The sequence below is a fragment of the Daucus carota genome, chromosome 5 (genome assembly GCF_001625215.2).
Source record: "Daucus carota subsp. sativus chromosome 5, DH1 v3.0, whole genome shotgun sequence".
NCBI lineage: Eukaryota > Viridiplantae > Streptophyta > Magnoliopsida > Apiales > Apiaceae > Daucus > Daucus carota.
Window position 1 is genome coordinate 47,248,294 of NC_030385.2, and position 15,148 is coordinate 47,263,441.

Sequence of the window (15,148 nt, forward strand, 5' to 3'; positions counted from 1 at the left end):
ATATCCATAGGGACCCATTTATGTGAAAATATCAAAAGAAACTTCCCGTTGAAATTTTCATTAAATTCCCGTGTACGGCCCTTTGAGAATCGTCAAAAACTCGAACTTCATTATATCTTCTCCGATTCAGTCCCAATTGGCCCAAATATGATCGTGACAAAATTCATATATCCGTAGCAACCAATTTATGTGAAAATATCAAAAGAATCTGCCCGGGGATATTTTCAAGAAATTCAAATCGAACTTCATTATATCTGCTCCGATCCAGTCCCGACTGCCCCAAATATGATCGTGACCAAATTCATATATCCATAGGGACCTATTTATGTGGAAATATCAAAAGAAACTGCCCAGGGATATTTTCAAGAAATTCCCGGTACTAACCCCTTTGAGAATTCGTTAAAAACTCGAACTTCATTATATAAGCTACGATTCAATCCCGACTGCCCCAAATATGGTCGGACTAAATTCATATATCCACAGGAACCTATTTATCTGGAAATATCAAAGAAACTGCCTAGGGATATTTTCAAGAAATTCCCGTGTACTAACCCCTTTGACAATTCGTTAAAAACTCGAACTTCGTTATATCTGCTCCGATTCAGTCCCGATTGACCCAAATATGGTCGTGACCAAATTCATATATGCATAAGGACCCATTTATGTGAAAATATCAAAAGAAACTTCCCAGTGAAATTTTCATGAAATTCCTGTGTACTACCTTTTGAGAATTCGTCAAAAACTCGAACTTCATTATATCTGCTCCGATTCAGTCCCGACTGCCCCAAATATGGTCGTGACCAAATTCATATATCCATAGGGACCCATTAATGTGAAAATATCAAAAGAAACTTCCCGGGGAAATTTTCATGAAATTCCCGATTTCCCGTGTACTAACCCCTTTGAGAATTCGTCAAAAACTCGAACTTCGTTATATCTGCTCCGATTCAGTCCCGACGGTCCCAAATATGATCGTTACCAAATTCATATATCCATAGGGACCCATTTATATAAAAATATCAAAAGAAACTTCTCGGTGAAATTTTCATGAAATTCCCGTGTACTAACCCCTTTGAGAATTCGTCAAAAACTCGAACTTCGTTATATCTACTCCGATTCAGTCCCGGTTGCCCCAAATATGGTCTTGACCAAATTCATATATCCATAGGGACCTATTTATGTGGAAATATCAAAAGAAACTGCCTAGGGATATTTTCAAGAAATTCCCGTGTACTAACCTCTTTGAAAATTCGTTAAAAACTCGAACTTCAATATATCAGCTACGATTCAGTCCCGACTGCCCCAAATATGGTCGGACTAAATTCATATATCTAAAGGAACTCATTTATGTGAAAATATCAAAAATATCTGCCCGGTGATATTTTCAAGATATTCCCGTGTACTAACCCCTTTGAGAATTCGTCAAAAACTCGAACTTCGTTATATCTGCTCCGATTCAGTATCGATTGACCCAAATATGGTCGTGACCAAATTCATATATCCATAGGGACCCTCCGGGTTTAGGGTTTAGGGTTTAGGGTTTAGGGTTTAGGGTTAGGGTTTAGGGGTAGGGGTTTAGGGGTTAGGGGTTTAGGGGTTAGGGGTTTAGGGGTTAGGGTTTAGGGTTTAGGGTTTAGGGTTTAGGGTTTAGGGTTTTTTTTTTTTTTTTGGGTAAATGAGGGCGGCACCTCGTATGGATTTTATATCAGAAAAAAGAAGAATACAAAGAGAGGACTCCTCTCAGACCACAAACCTCTAAGAACAAACTCAAAGAGGCCAACAACCACTACAGCTATTAAAATAAAATAAAAATACAAGACCTCCATCTAAGAAAATAGACTAAAAAGATCCAAACTAGAAATAACCACCACCAAAATTCTAGCCAATAAAAGTAGCCCCACTGAAGCAACACAGCACTTGACTTAAACCAAAGCACGTGGGCCCCTCCACCAATTCCACAAGCAATCAAAATACTCCAGTGAATGAGAATATACATGCAAGCCCCTGGACTATTCCCCAACTGAGTCAAGCCAATATAACACACGGCCATGCAAGCAAAAAACTCCCAGACTAGCTCATACATATTAAAATCACCTCTAGAACTCCACAAAATTCCATACCAGAGCAACTCCCAGCAGCAGCGAAAAAATTTAAAAATTAAAGCGCCAAATTCCAGAAATTGCACCAGAGATTTCAGAGAATTCAACCTACACCAGCTCTTAGTATACCTATACCTCGAATACCAGAAGCAAAAAAGCGATAAGAAAATACCACTATAAATCACAACAACACCAGAGCTTCTCATCACTAAAAAACCAGCGCACCAAAACAAATTTACCAAACAAACCGCCATATAACAGATGCTAATAATACTCAGACCCCACAGAACTAAGCACACAAGCATACGAAAACAAAAATACCAGCCCCTTACAACTAAAATCTCACTACTGGAACCCATACACATTACGTTTGGATTGAAGGGCGCTCAACAAAAATATCCCACTTCGAAAGCTCATCTCTCACCCTCGAAGTATTTACCACAGCCAGGCCCTGCAATTTTTTGCGAACATCATCGGTAATATCTGCACTAATTTGCCAGGCTCGCTTCTTTTTCTTCTGAAAAAGACGCCTATTACGCTCCTGCCAGATATGAAAAATAACAGCAGCCAGGACCAATTTATTTATCAAAACATACAGAGATTTTCCCTTCCAATTAGCAGCAGCATAAAGAATAGAGCCCTCCCAATTTCCTTGAAAACACAGCAAATAGCCACGCCTCTGAAACTCCACCAGAATTTGGTTGCAAAATTCACACTCAAAGAAAAGATGGGACAGCGAGTCTGGCACCATATCACAAAAACTACAGGCCACCGATTGCTGAACCTGCCAGCTCTTTAGCCGAACTTGAGTCAGAAGGCGGTCTCGAATAGCCAGCCAAAGCGTAAAACAGTGCTTAGGAATGCTCTTGCAAAACCAAACCAAGTGCCACCATAAAACTTTACTTCTCGTTAGCCGAAGATCATCCCAGACCTGCGATATACTAAACTGCACCTTCTTGCCATACTTAGAAATCCAATTCACAATATCAGACCGCTCCGAGAATTGAGGATGAATACTCTGAAGCTGAGGAACCTTCAATAAAAGACCTGAAGGCCATTCCCACTGCCCATCCACAATAAAATCAGCCACCTTATTAGCTTTATGTAATCCCATCTCTGCAATATCCCTGTGACTACAGAAATTAGACAAAGGAACATCCAAGACCCACGAATCAAACCAGAAATTTGTTTTCTGCCCATCCCCCACCTGGGCTCTAATAAAAGGCCGCACCTCTTCTCGAAGAGCAAGAATGTTTTTCCAGCTCCAGGACGCATCCCACGCAACTTTAATATCCCAAAAACTCCTTCGTTTTAACCGGTAATCATGCACCCATTTCACCCAAAGCGAACATTTTTCAGAGACAATATTCCAAATATGATAAACCATCAGAGCTTTGTTCCAACATCTCAGAGATCTCAGACCCAAACCCCCTTCTTGTTTAGGACAGCAAACATCCTTCCACGACACTTTAGCTTTCCCTCTAGCAGCATCCTTCCCCCCCCAAATAAAACCTCTGATCAGCTTTTCTATTTGCTTAGTTACCGAGATAGGCAACAGAAAAATAGAGCTCCAGTACACTTGCATAGACAATAACACCGAAGTAGCAAGTTGCACTTTGCCAGCATAATTCAACCATTTATTCTCCCACGAATCAATTTTATCACGTACTTTTTGCACAAGAGGTTTACAATCATTGACCCATAAAGCTGTAGAAATTAGAGGCACACCTAAATAGCGAACCGGTAATGTTCCAACATTAAAATCCAGAATACTCTGAATTAGCACTCTATCATCATGAGAGACATTACCAAAAAACACATTACTCTTCCCATTATTAGGCCAGAGCCCCGAACACCTGCCAAACTCATCCAAGCATTCTTTCAAAATATGGACAGAATACGGATCCGCTGCACAGAACAAGAACAGGTCATCCGCGAAAGAGAGGTGTGTAATTCCTTGCTTTGCACACTTCGGATGAAACTGAAAATTACCTTCTTCCATAACTCTCCTTCTAATCATTAACGAAAGCATCTGCATCACCAAAGTGAACAAATACGGAGACAATGGATCACCTTGGCGCAAGCCCTTTTGCCCTTTAAAAAAACCGTGCATTTGTCCGTTAAGAATAACCGAATAGGAAGGAGTAGAAATACATTCTCGAATCCAGTCAATCATCTTCCCCGGAAAACCACAATTGAAGAGCATCAACAAGAAAATCCCACGACACACTATCATATGCTTTCTTAATATCAACCTTTATGGCACAGCGGGGAGCTCCAACTTTTCTATGATAATTCTTCATAAGCTCCTGCGTTAACAGAATATTATCACTAATCCGACGCCCCGGGATAAATGCATTCTGAGTATCATCCACCAAATCATTAAGACATCCCTTAATTCTATTAGCAATGATTTTAGTAATGCACTTGTACAAGACATTACAAAGCGCAATGGGCCTATACTCGCCAACAACTGTAGGATGATCAGTTTTAGGGATAAGAGCAATCAAAGTAGCATTCACTTCTTTTAGAAGCTTACCCATCACAAAAAACTCTTTTACAGCTTGACACACATCATCACCTATAACCTCTCAAGCCTTTTTGAAAAAAAGAGCCGAGTAGCCGTCAGGGCCAGAGGCCTTATCATCACCCATCTGAAAAATAACCTCCTTAATCTCCTCAGAAGACACCTCACGAATTAAATCAGCAGCTGAATTAGCATCTAATTTATTTGCAAAAGGCTCTAACCCCAAACAATTATCACACTCATCTTTAGTGCCCAACAAATTCTTGTAAAAATCAACAAAATGAGCATTCATGTCATCCCCCTGAAGCACATCTCCCTCCTCATTGGTAATTTCCAGAACTGATTTTTTAAGTCTTCTAGAATGAAGACTTCGGTGAAAAAATTTCGAATTCTGATCACCTACTTTTAGCCAGTGCACTTTAGCTCGTTGCTTCAACAACCTTTCTTCCTCTAGTTTACAAGCTCTATACTCCCTTGAGATGGCCAGCTCTTGGTGACAAAGATCATCATCAAATGGAAACAAGTCTAACTGCTTCTAAATGTCAACTAGCTTAGACTTTAAAATCTGGCTCTTCTCCGATAAGTCTCCTCCCTTCCACGATTCAGCTTTAAAAATTTTCTTCAACCGATGCAATTTTTGAACAACCTGATACATTTTCACACCACCAATTCTATGAGACCAGATGCCTGAAACAAGCTCTAAAAAATTTTCTCGATAAGCCAAGAAATTATTAAATTTAAAAGAGCTCTTAGATCTCCTTCTCACTAACTTTAAATCCACAATAGCAGGGCTATGATCACTAACGCCGCGCGGAAGAAACTTAGTATTAACCCCAAAAAATTTCTGCAGAAAGCTCAAATTGGCCATCACTCGATCCAATTTTTTAACAACTCCGACCCCATGGGGCGCCCCTGTCCAAGTAAAGTGAATACCTGAATACACAATATCTTGCACCTCTATATAGTTCACACAATCCTTAAACTCCTGAACAGCAGGGGACCTACTATCAACACCTCCTTGCATCTCAGAATCAGACAACATAGCATTAAAGTCTCCCATAACGACCCAAGGGGACGTTGCGGTCAACATACTATAAGAACACAGAGAATGCCACAAATCCCGACGAATCACATGGTCATTCGCTGCATAGACAATTGAGCAATGAAAAGAATTTTTACTTTCCAGCTCAGTGACCACACAGTGAATTACTTGATCAGTCGAGAGAATTTCTAACACATCAAACAACAAAGGATTCCAGCCAATCACAATTCTACAGCCTTTTAAGCAATGCTCAGAATTCGACAACCAATCCCAACCTCGAAACATTCTATTAAACACATTATTAACACGCCCTTTCGCAACATGAGTTTCGATAAGAGCACACAAACCCACTTGATTATCCAAAATTAAATCAGCAACTTCCTTGCGTTTTGAGGGCTGATTAAACCCTCGAACATTCCAGAATGCTAACTTATCCATAAAAAAGAAATAAAATAAGACAACTAACCAAACAGGAGGCTTTAGGACACCACCATGTCTGGACTACTCTCATCATCCGCAACTCCATCTCCTACATCTTCATCCATGCCCTGATCTTTAGTACCTTTCAGCATGAAATCATCGAGCTCATCAAAATCAGAGTTATATTCTGACTCCGTATTTGTTTCACATTTAAGAAACTCATTATGTTTCTTGAAATTCAATTCATTTTCCCCTGCTGCTATCTGCTCATCTAACAAAGCCATTTCAGCAGGCGATAATTTGCTCCCACTGGTGACATATTGAGCGACACGGTCATCCCACATTTCAACAGCAGACTTGATTTTATTCCCCAACTCATCTACTATATTTTCATCCACCTGATTAGCTCCCAGCTCACCAGCCCCCATAATCACCGATTCAATCCCCAATTTTTCCATTATCGACGACTGCACGATATTATCCTCATCTAACACTTCAAATCTATTCTGTGACTTAACAGGAGGATCAACTTGCGACTTAACCTCCTTATGAACCACTGGGCTTGACACAACAGCCCCTACTTGCACCTGTTTATCCCGGATAACAATACCACGGTTCAAATAATTAAAAGGACGCTTCACCGGAGCTCTTTTGTTTTTCCCATACTGTCCAGACCCATTGTACTCTGGCATTTTACCTTTCCCTTTACGTTGAACAACCGTAAAACCATCATCTTTAACATTCTCCTTTGTCTCTTTCTTTGACCCCTCTTTATCCTTTAACAACTCCTTCTCTCGATCACTGGCCAAGATAGGACAATCATGAACAGAGTGGCCATTGATCGCGCACCTCGAACACCAGGAAGGGCGCCAAGGATACTCAACCCGAAGGGTTTAGGGTTTAGGGGTTAGGGTTTAGGGTTTGGGGTTTCGGGTTTGGGGTTTGGGGTTTGGGGTTTGGGGTTTGGGGTTTGGGGTTTGGGGTTTATAGGGTTTGGGGTTTCGGGGTTTCGGGGTTTCGGGGTTTCGGGGTTTCGGGGTTTCGGGGTTTCGGGGTTGCGGGGTTGCGGGGTTGCGGGGTTGCGGGGTTGCGGGGTTCCGGGGTTCCCGGGTTGAGGGTTGAGGGTTCAGGGTTCAGGGTTCCGGGTTCGGGGTTCGGGGTTCGGGGTTCGGGGTTCGGGGTTCGGGGTTGGGGGTTGGGGGTTGGGGGTTGGGGGTTCGGGGGTTGGGGGTTGGGGGTTTCGGGTTTCGGGTTCAGGGTTCAGGGTTCAGGGTTCAGGGTTCAGGGTTCAGGGTTCAGGGTTCAGGGTTCAGGGTTCAGGGTTCAGGGTTCAGGGTTCAGGGTTCAGGGTTCAGGGTTGAGGGTTCCGGATTCAGGGTTCAGGGTTCAGGGTTCAGGGTTGAGGGTTCCGGGTTCAGGGTTCAGGGTTCAGGGTTCAGGGTTCAGGGTTCAGGGTTCAGGGTTCAGGGTTCAGGGTTCAGGGTTCAGGGTTCAGGGTTCAGGGTTCAGGGTTGAGGGTTGAGGGTTCAGGGTTGAGGGTTCAGGGTTCAGGGTTGAGGGTTCAGGGTTCAGGGTTGAGGGTTCAGGGTTCAGGGTTGAGGGTTCAGGGTTCAGGGTTCAGGGTTCAGGGTTGAGGGTTGAGGGTTGAGGGTTGAGGGTTCAGGGTTGAGGGTTCAGGGTTCAGGGTTCAGGGTTCAGGGTTCAGGGTTCAGGGTTCAGGGTTCAGGGTTCAGGGTTCAGGGTTCAGGGTTCAGGGTTCAGGGTTCAGGGTTCAGGGTTCAGGGTTCAGGGTTGAGGGTTCAGGGTTCAGGGTTCAGGGTTCAGGGTTCAGGGTTCAGGGTTCAGGGTTGAGGGTTCAGGGTTGAGGGTTCAGGGTTGAGGGTTGAGGGTTGAGGGTTGAGGGTTTAGGGTTTAGGGTTTAGGGTTTAGGGTTTAGGGTTTAGGGTTTAGGGTTTTAGGGTTTTAGGGTTGAGGGTTGAGGGTTGAGGGTTGAGGGTTGAGGGTTGAGGGTTGAGGGTTGAGGGTTGAGGGTTGAGGGTTGAGGGTTCGGGGTTGGGGGTTGGGGGTTGGGGGTTGGGGGTTGGGGGTTGGGGGTTGGGGGTTGGGGGTTGGGGGTTGGGGGTTAAGGGTTGGGGGTTGGGGGTTGGGGTTTAGGGTTTAGGGTTTAGGGTTGGGGTTTAGGGTTTAGGGTTTCGGGGTTTCGGGGTTTCGGGGTTTCGGGGTTTCGGGGTTTCGGGGTTTCGGGGTTTCGGGGTTTCGGGGTTGCGGGGTTGCGGGGTTGCGGGGTTGCGGGGTTGCGGGGTTGCGGGGTTCCGGGAAAAAATTTCTGCAGAAAGCTCAAATTGGCCATCACTCGATCCAATTTTTTAACAACTCCGACCCCATGGGGCGCCCCTGTCCAAGTAAAGTGAATACCTGAATACACAATATCTTGCACCTCTATATAGTTCACACAATCCTTAAACTCCTGAACAGCAGGGGACCTACTATCAACACCTCCTTGCATCTCAGAATCAGACAACATAGCATTAAAGTCTCCCATAACGACCCAAGGGGACGTTGCGGTCAACATACTATAAGAACACAGAGAATGCCACAAATCCCGACGAATCACATGGTCATTCGCTGCATAGACAATTGAGCAATGAAAAGAATTTTTACTTTCCAGCTCAGTGACCACACAGTGAATTACTTGATCAGTCGAGAGAATTTCTAACACATCAAACAACAAAGGATTCCAGCCAATCACAATTCTACAGCCTTTTAAGCAATGCTCAGAATTCGACAACCAATCCCAACCTCGAAACATTCTATTAAACACATTATTAACACGCCCTTTCGCAACATGAGTTTCGATAAGAGCACACAAACCCACTTGATTATCCAAAATTAAATCAGCAACTTCCTTGCGTTTTGAGGGCTGATTAAACCCTCGAACATTCCAGAATGCTAACTTATCCATAAAAAAGAAATAAAATAAGACAACTAACCAAACAGGAGGCTTTAGGACACCACCATGTCTGGACTACTCTCATCATCCGCAACTCCATCTCCTACATCTTCATCCATGCCCTGATCTTTAGTACCTTTCAGCATGAAATCATCGAGCTCATCAAAATCAGAGTTATATTCTGACTCCGTATTTGTTTCACATTTAAGAAACTCATTATGTTTCTTGAAATTCAATTCATTTTCCCCTGCTGCTATCTGCTCATCTAACAAAGCCATTTCAGCAGGCGATAATTTGCTCCCACTGGTGACATATTGAGCGACACGGTCATCCCACATTTCAACAGCAGACTTGATTTTATTCCCCAACTCATCTACTATATTTTCATCCACCTGATTAGCTCCCAGCTCACCAGCCCCCATAATCACCGATTCAATCCCCAATTTTTCCATTATCGACGACTGCACGATATTATCCTCATCTAACACTTCAAATCTATTCTGTGACTTAACAGGAGGATCAACTTGCGACTTAACCTCCTTATGAACCACTGGGCTTGACACAACAGCCCCTACTTGCACCTGTTTATCCCGGATAACAATACCACGGTTCAAATAATTAAAAGGACGCTTCACCGGAGCTCTTTTGTTTTTCCCATACTGTCCAGACCCATTGTACTCTGGCATTTTACCTTTCCCTTTACGTTGAACAACCGTAAAACCATCATCTTTAACATTCTCCTTTGTCTCTTTCTTTGACCCCTCTTTATCCTTTAACAACTCCTTCTCTCGATCACTGGCCAAGATAGGACAATCATGAACAGAGTGGCCATTGATCGCGCACCTCGAACACCAGGAAGGGCGCCAAGGATACTCAACCCGAAGGGTTTAGGGTTTAGGGGTTAGGGTTTAGGGTTTGGGGTTTCGGGTTTGGGGTTTGGGGTTTGGGGTTTGGGGTTTGGGGTTTGGGGTTTGGGGTTTGGGGTTTATAGGGTTTGGGGTTTCGGGGTTTCGGGGTTTCGGGGTTTCGGGGTTTCGGGGTTGCGGGGTTGCGGGGTTGCGGGGTTGCGGGGTTGCGGGGTTCCGGGGTTCCCGGGTTGAGGGTTGAGGGTTCAGGGTTCAGGGTTCCGGGTTCGGGGTTCTGGGTTCGGGGTTCGGGGTTCGGGGTTCGGGGTTGGGGGTTGGGGGTTGGGGGTTGGGGGTTCGGGGGTTGGGGGTTGGGGGTTTCGGGTTTCGGGTTCAGGGTTCAGGGTTCAGGGTTCAGGGTTCAGGGTTCAGGGTTCAGGGTTCAGGGTTCAGGGTTCAGGGTTCAGGGTTCAGGGTTCAGGGTTGAGGGTTCCGGATTCAGGGTTCAGGGTTCAGGGTTCAGGGTTGAGGGTTCCGGGTTCAGGGTTCAGGGTTCAGGGTTCAGGGTTCAGGGTTCAGGGTTCAGGGTTCAGGGTTCAGGGTTCAGGGTTCAGGGTTCAGGGTTCAGGGTTCAGGGTTGAGGGTTGAGGGTTGAGGGTTCAGGGTTCAGGGTTCAGGGTTGAGGGTTCAGGGTTCAGGGTTGAGGGTTCAGGGTTCAGGGTTGAGGGTTCAGGGTTCAGGGTTCAGGGTTCAGGGTTGAGGGTTGAGGGTTGAGGGTTGAGGGTTCAGGGTTGAGGGTTCAGGGTTCAGGGTTCAGGGTTCAGGGTTCAGGGTTCAGGGTTCAGGGTTCAGGGTTCAGGGTTCAGGGTTCAGGGTTCAGGGTTCAGGGTTCAGGGTTCAGGGTTCAGGGTTGAGGGTTCAGGGTTCAGGGTTCAGGGTTCAGGGTTCAGGGTTCAGGGTTCAGGGTTGAGGGTTCAGGGTTGAGGGTTCAGGGTTGAGGGTTGAGGGTTGAGGGTTGAGGGTTTAGGGTTTAGGGTTTAGGGTTTAGGGTTTAGGGTTTAGGGTTTTAGGGTTTTAGGGTTGAGGGTTGAGGGTTGAGGGTTGAGGGTTGAGGGTTGAGGGTTGAGGGTTGAGGGTTGAGGGTTGAGGGTTGAGGGTTCGGGGTTGGGGGTTGGGGGTTGGGGGTTGGGGGTTGGGGGTTGGGGGTTGGGGGTTGGGGGTTGGGGGTTGGGGGTTGGGGGTTGGGGGTTAAGGGTTGGGGGTTGGGGGTTGGGGTTTAGGGTTTAGGGTTTAGGGTTGGGGTTTAGGGTTTAGGGTTTCGGGGTTTCGGGGTTTCGGGGTTTCGGGGTTTCGGGGTTTCGGGGTTTCGGGGTTTCGGGGTTTCGGGGTTGCGGGGTTGCGGGGTTGCGGGGTTGCGGGGTTGCGGGGTTCCGGGGTTCCGGGGTTCCCGGGTTGAGGGTTGAGGGTTGAGGGTTCAGGGTTCCGGGTTCGGGGTTCGGGGTTCGGGGTTGGGGGTTGGGGGTTGGGGGTTGGGGGTTGGGGGTTGCGGGTTCAGGGTTGAGGGTTCAGGGTTGAGGGTTGAGGGTTCAGGGTTCAGGGTTGAGGGTTGAGGGTTCAGGGTTGAGGGTTCAGGGTTCAGGGTTGAGGGTTCAGGGTTGAGGGTTGAGGGTTCAGGGTTCAGGGTTGAGGGTTGAGGGTTCAGGGTTGAGGGTTCAGGGTTCAGGGTTCAGGGTTCAGGGTTCAGGGTTCAGGGTTCAGGGTTCAGGGTTCAGGGTTCAGGGTTGAGGGTTCAGGGTTCAGGGTTGAGGGTTCAGGGTTGAGGGTTCAGGGTTCAGGGTTCAGGGTTCAGGGTTCAGGGTTCAGGGTTCAGGGTTCAGGGTTCAGGGTTCAGGGTTCAGGGTTCAGGGTTCAGGGTTCAGGGTTCAGGGGTCAGCGTTCAGGGGTCAGGGCTCAGGGGTCAGGGCTCAGGGCTCAGGGCTCAGGGCTCAGGGCTCAGGGCTCAGGGCTCAGGGCTCAGGGCTCAGGGCTCAGGGCTCAGGGCTCAGGGCTCAGGGCTCAGGGGTCAGGGTCAGGGGTCAGGGGTCAGGGGTCAGGGTTCAGGGTTCAGGGTTCAGGGTTCAGGGTTCAGGGTTCAGGGTTCAGGGTTCAGGGTTCAGGGTTCAGGGTTCAGGGTTCAGGGTTCAGGGTTCAGGGTTCAGGGTTCAGGGTTCAGGGTTCAGGGTTCAGGGTTCAGGGTTCAGGGTTCAGGGTTCAGGGTTCAGGGTTCAGGGTTCAGGGTTCAGGGTTCAGGGTTCAGGGTTCAGGGTTCCGGGTTCAGGGTTCGGGGTTCAGGGTTCGGGGTTCAGGGTTCGGGGTTCAGGGTTCGGGGTTCAGGGTTCGGGGTTCAGGGTTCGGGGTTGAGGGTTCGGGGTTGAGGGTTCGGGGTTGAGGGTTCGGGGTTGAGGGTTCGGTGTTCAGGGTTCGGGGTTCAGGGTTCGGGGTTCAGGGTTCGGGGTTCAGGGTTCGGGTTCAGGGTTCCGGGTTCAGGGTTCGGGGTTCAGGGTTCGGGGTTCAGGGTTCGGGGTTCAGGGTTCGGGGTTCAGGGTTCGGGGTTGAGGGTTCGGGGTTGAGGGTTCGGGGTTGAGGGTTCGGGGTTGAGGGTTCGGGGTTGAGGGTTCGGGGTTGAGGGTTCGGGGTTGAGGGTTCGGGGTTGAGGGTTCGGGGTTGAGGGTTCGGGGTTGAGGGTTCGGGGTTGAGGGTTCGGGGTTGAGGGTTCGGGGTTGAGGGTTCGGGGTTGAGGGTTCGGGGTTGAGGGTTCGGGGTTGAGGGTTCGGGGTTGAGGGTTCGGGGTTCAGGGTTCGGGTTCAGGGTTCGGGGTTCAGGGTTCCGGGTTCAGGGTTCCGGGTTCAGGTTCGGGTTCAGGGTTGAGGGTTGAGGGTTGAGGGTTCAGGGTTCAGGGTTGAGGGTTGAGGGTTGAGGGTTCAGGGTTCAGGGTTGAGGGTTCAGGGTTCAGGGTTCAGGGTTCAGGGTTCAGGGTTGAGGGTTGAGGGTTCAGGGTTGAGGGTTGAGGGTTGAGGGTTTAGGGTTGAGGGTTCAGGGTTTAGGGTTTAGGGTTTAGGGTTTCGGGTTTAGGGTTTGGGGTTTAGGGTTTGGGGTCTAGGGTTTGGGGTCTAGGGTTTGGGGTCTAGGGTTTGGGGTCTCGGGTTTGGGGTCTGGGGTTTGGGGTCTGGGGTTTGGGGTCTGGGGTTTGGGGTCTGGGGTTTGGGGTCTGGGGTTTGGGGTCTGGGGTTTGGGGTCTGGGGTTTGGGGTCTGGGGTTTGGGGTCTGGGGTTTGGGGTCTGGGGTTTGGGGTCTGGGGTCTGGGGTCTGGGGTCTGGGGTGTGGGGTCTGGGGTGGGGGGTCTGGGGTGTGGGGTCTGGGGTTGCGGGGTTGCGGGGTTGCGGGGTTGCGGGGTTGCGGGGTTCCGGGGTTCCGGGGTTCCCGGGTTGAGGGTTGAGGGTTGAGGGTTCAGGGTTCCGGGTTCGGGGTTCGGGGTTCGGGGTTGGGGGTTGGGGGTTGGGGGTTGGGGGTTGGGGGTTGCGGGTTCAGGGTTGAGGGTTCAGGGTTCAGGGTTGAGGGTTGAGGGTTCAGGGTTCAGGGTTGAGGGTTGAGGGTTCAGGGTTCAGGGTTGAGGGTTCAGGGTTCAGGGTTGAGGGTTGAGGGTTCAGGGTTCAGGGTTGAGGGTTGAGGGTTCAGGGTTGAGGGTTCAGGGTTGAGGGTTCAGGGTTCAGGGTTCAGGGTTCAGGGTTCAGGGTTCAGGGTTGAGGGTTCAGGGTTCAGGGTTGAGGGTTCAGGGTTGAGGGTTGAGGGTTCAGGGTTGAGGGTTCAGGGTTCAGGGTTCAGGGTTCAGGGTTCAGGGTTCAGGGTTCAGGGTTCAGGGTTCAGGGTTCAGGGTTCAGGGTTCAGGGTTCAGGGTTCAGGGTTCAGCGTTCAGGGTTCAGGGCTCAGCGTCAGGGTCAGGGCTCAGGGCTCAGGGCTCAGGGCTCAGGGCTCAGGGCTCAGGGCTCAGGGCTCAGGGCTCAGGGCTCAGGGCTCAGGGCTCAGGGCTCAGGGGTCAGGGGTCAGGGTTCAGGGGTCAGGGGTCAGGGTTCAGGGTTCAGGGTTCAGGGTTCAGGGTTCAGGGTTCAGGGTTCAGGGTTCAGGGTTCAGGGTTCAGGGTTCAGGGTTCAGGGTTCAGGGTTCAGGGTTCAGGGTTCAGGGTTCAGGGTTCAGGGTTCAGGGTTCAGGGTTCAGGGTTCAGGGTTCAGGGTTCAGGGTTCAGGGTTCAGGGTTCAGGGTTCAGGGTTCAGGGTTCAGGTCGGGTTCAGGGTTCGGGGTTCAGGGTTCGGGGTTCAGGGTTCGGGGTTCAGGGTTCGGGGTTCAGGGTTCGGGTTGAGGGTTCGGGGTTGAGGGTTCGGGGTTGAGGGTTCGGGGTTGAGGGTTCGGTGTTCAGGGTTCGGGGTTCAGGGTTCGGGGTTCAGGGTTCGGGGTTCAGGGTTCCGGGTTCAGGGTTCCGGGTTCAGGGTTCGGGGTTCAGGGTTCGGGGTTCAGGGTTCGGGGTTCAGGGTTCGGGGTTCAGGGTTCGGGGTTGAGGGTTCGGGGTTGAGGGTTCGGGGTTGAGGGTTCGGGGTTGAGGGTTCGGGGTTGAGGGTTCGGGGTTGAGGGTTCGGGGTTGAGGGTTCGGGGTTGAGGGTTCGGGGTTGAGGGTTCGGGGTTGAGGGTTCTCAAATCATGATCTTTTGGGGGCCTGTGGTGGGCCCAGATCGAACCTCTCTAGCCATTGTGGGATAATACCGGCTGGCTTCGTGTCCCCGCCTCCGGCAACTTGACGAATCAAGCTTTCGAGAACCTCGCTCTGATACCATATGAAACAACCCGGGTCAAATCCCGAGTCTTTTTCGAAAATCGGGTCAAGTCCCGAATTTCGAATCCGAAAATAAGCCGAAATAAACTGGCCCAATTGCAACAACTTGGGTAATCCACAAGCCCACCACAGGCCCCCAAAAGATCATGATTTGAGAACCCTCAACCCCGAACCCTCAACCCCGAACCCTCAACCCCGAACCCTCAACCCCGAACCCTCAACCCCGAACCCTCAACCCCGAACCCTCAACCCCGAACCCTCAACCCCGAACCCTCAACCCCGAACCCTGAACCCCGAACCCTGAACCCCGAACCCTGAACCCCGAACCCTGAACCCGGAACCCTGAACCCGGAACCCTGAACCCCGAACCCTGAACCCCGAACCCTGAACCCCGAACCCTGAAC

General features: G+C 49.4%; 1 protein-coding gene across 1 annotated transcript; it reads right to left on the reverse strand.

The window, feature by feature from the left end:
- Nucleotides 1-4,690: 4,690 nt before the first annotated feature.
- On the reverse strand, nucleotides 4,691-6,106 carry LOC135152905 (uncharacterized). The gene is made up of 2 exons (XM_064094081.1): nucleotides 5,273-6,106; nucleotides 4,691-5,155 (listed from the first exon to the last, which is right to left on the reverse strand). Exons 1-2 carry the CDS (start codon nucleotides 6,104-6,106, stop codon nucleotides 4,691-4,693), a joined length of 1,299 nt encoding a protein of 432 aa, XP_063950151.1.
- Nucleotides 6,107-15,148: the final 9,042 nt, after the last annotated feature.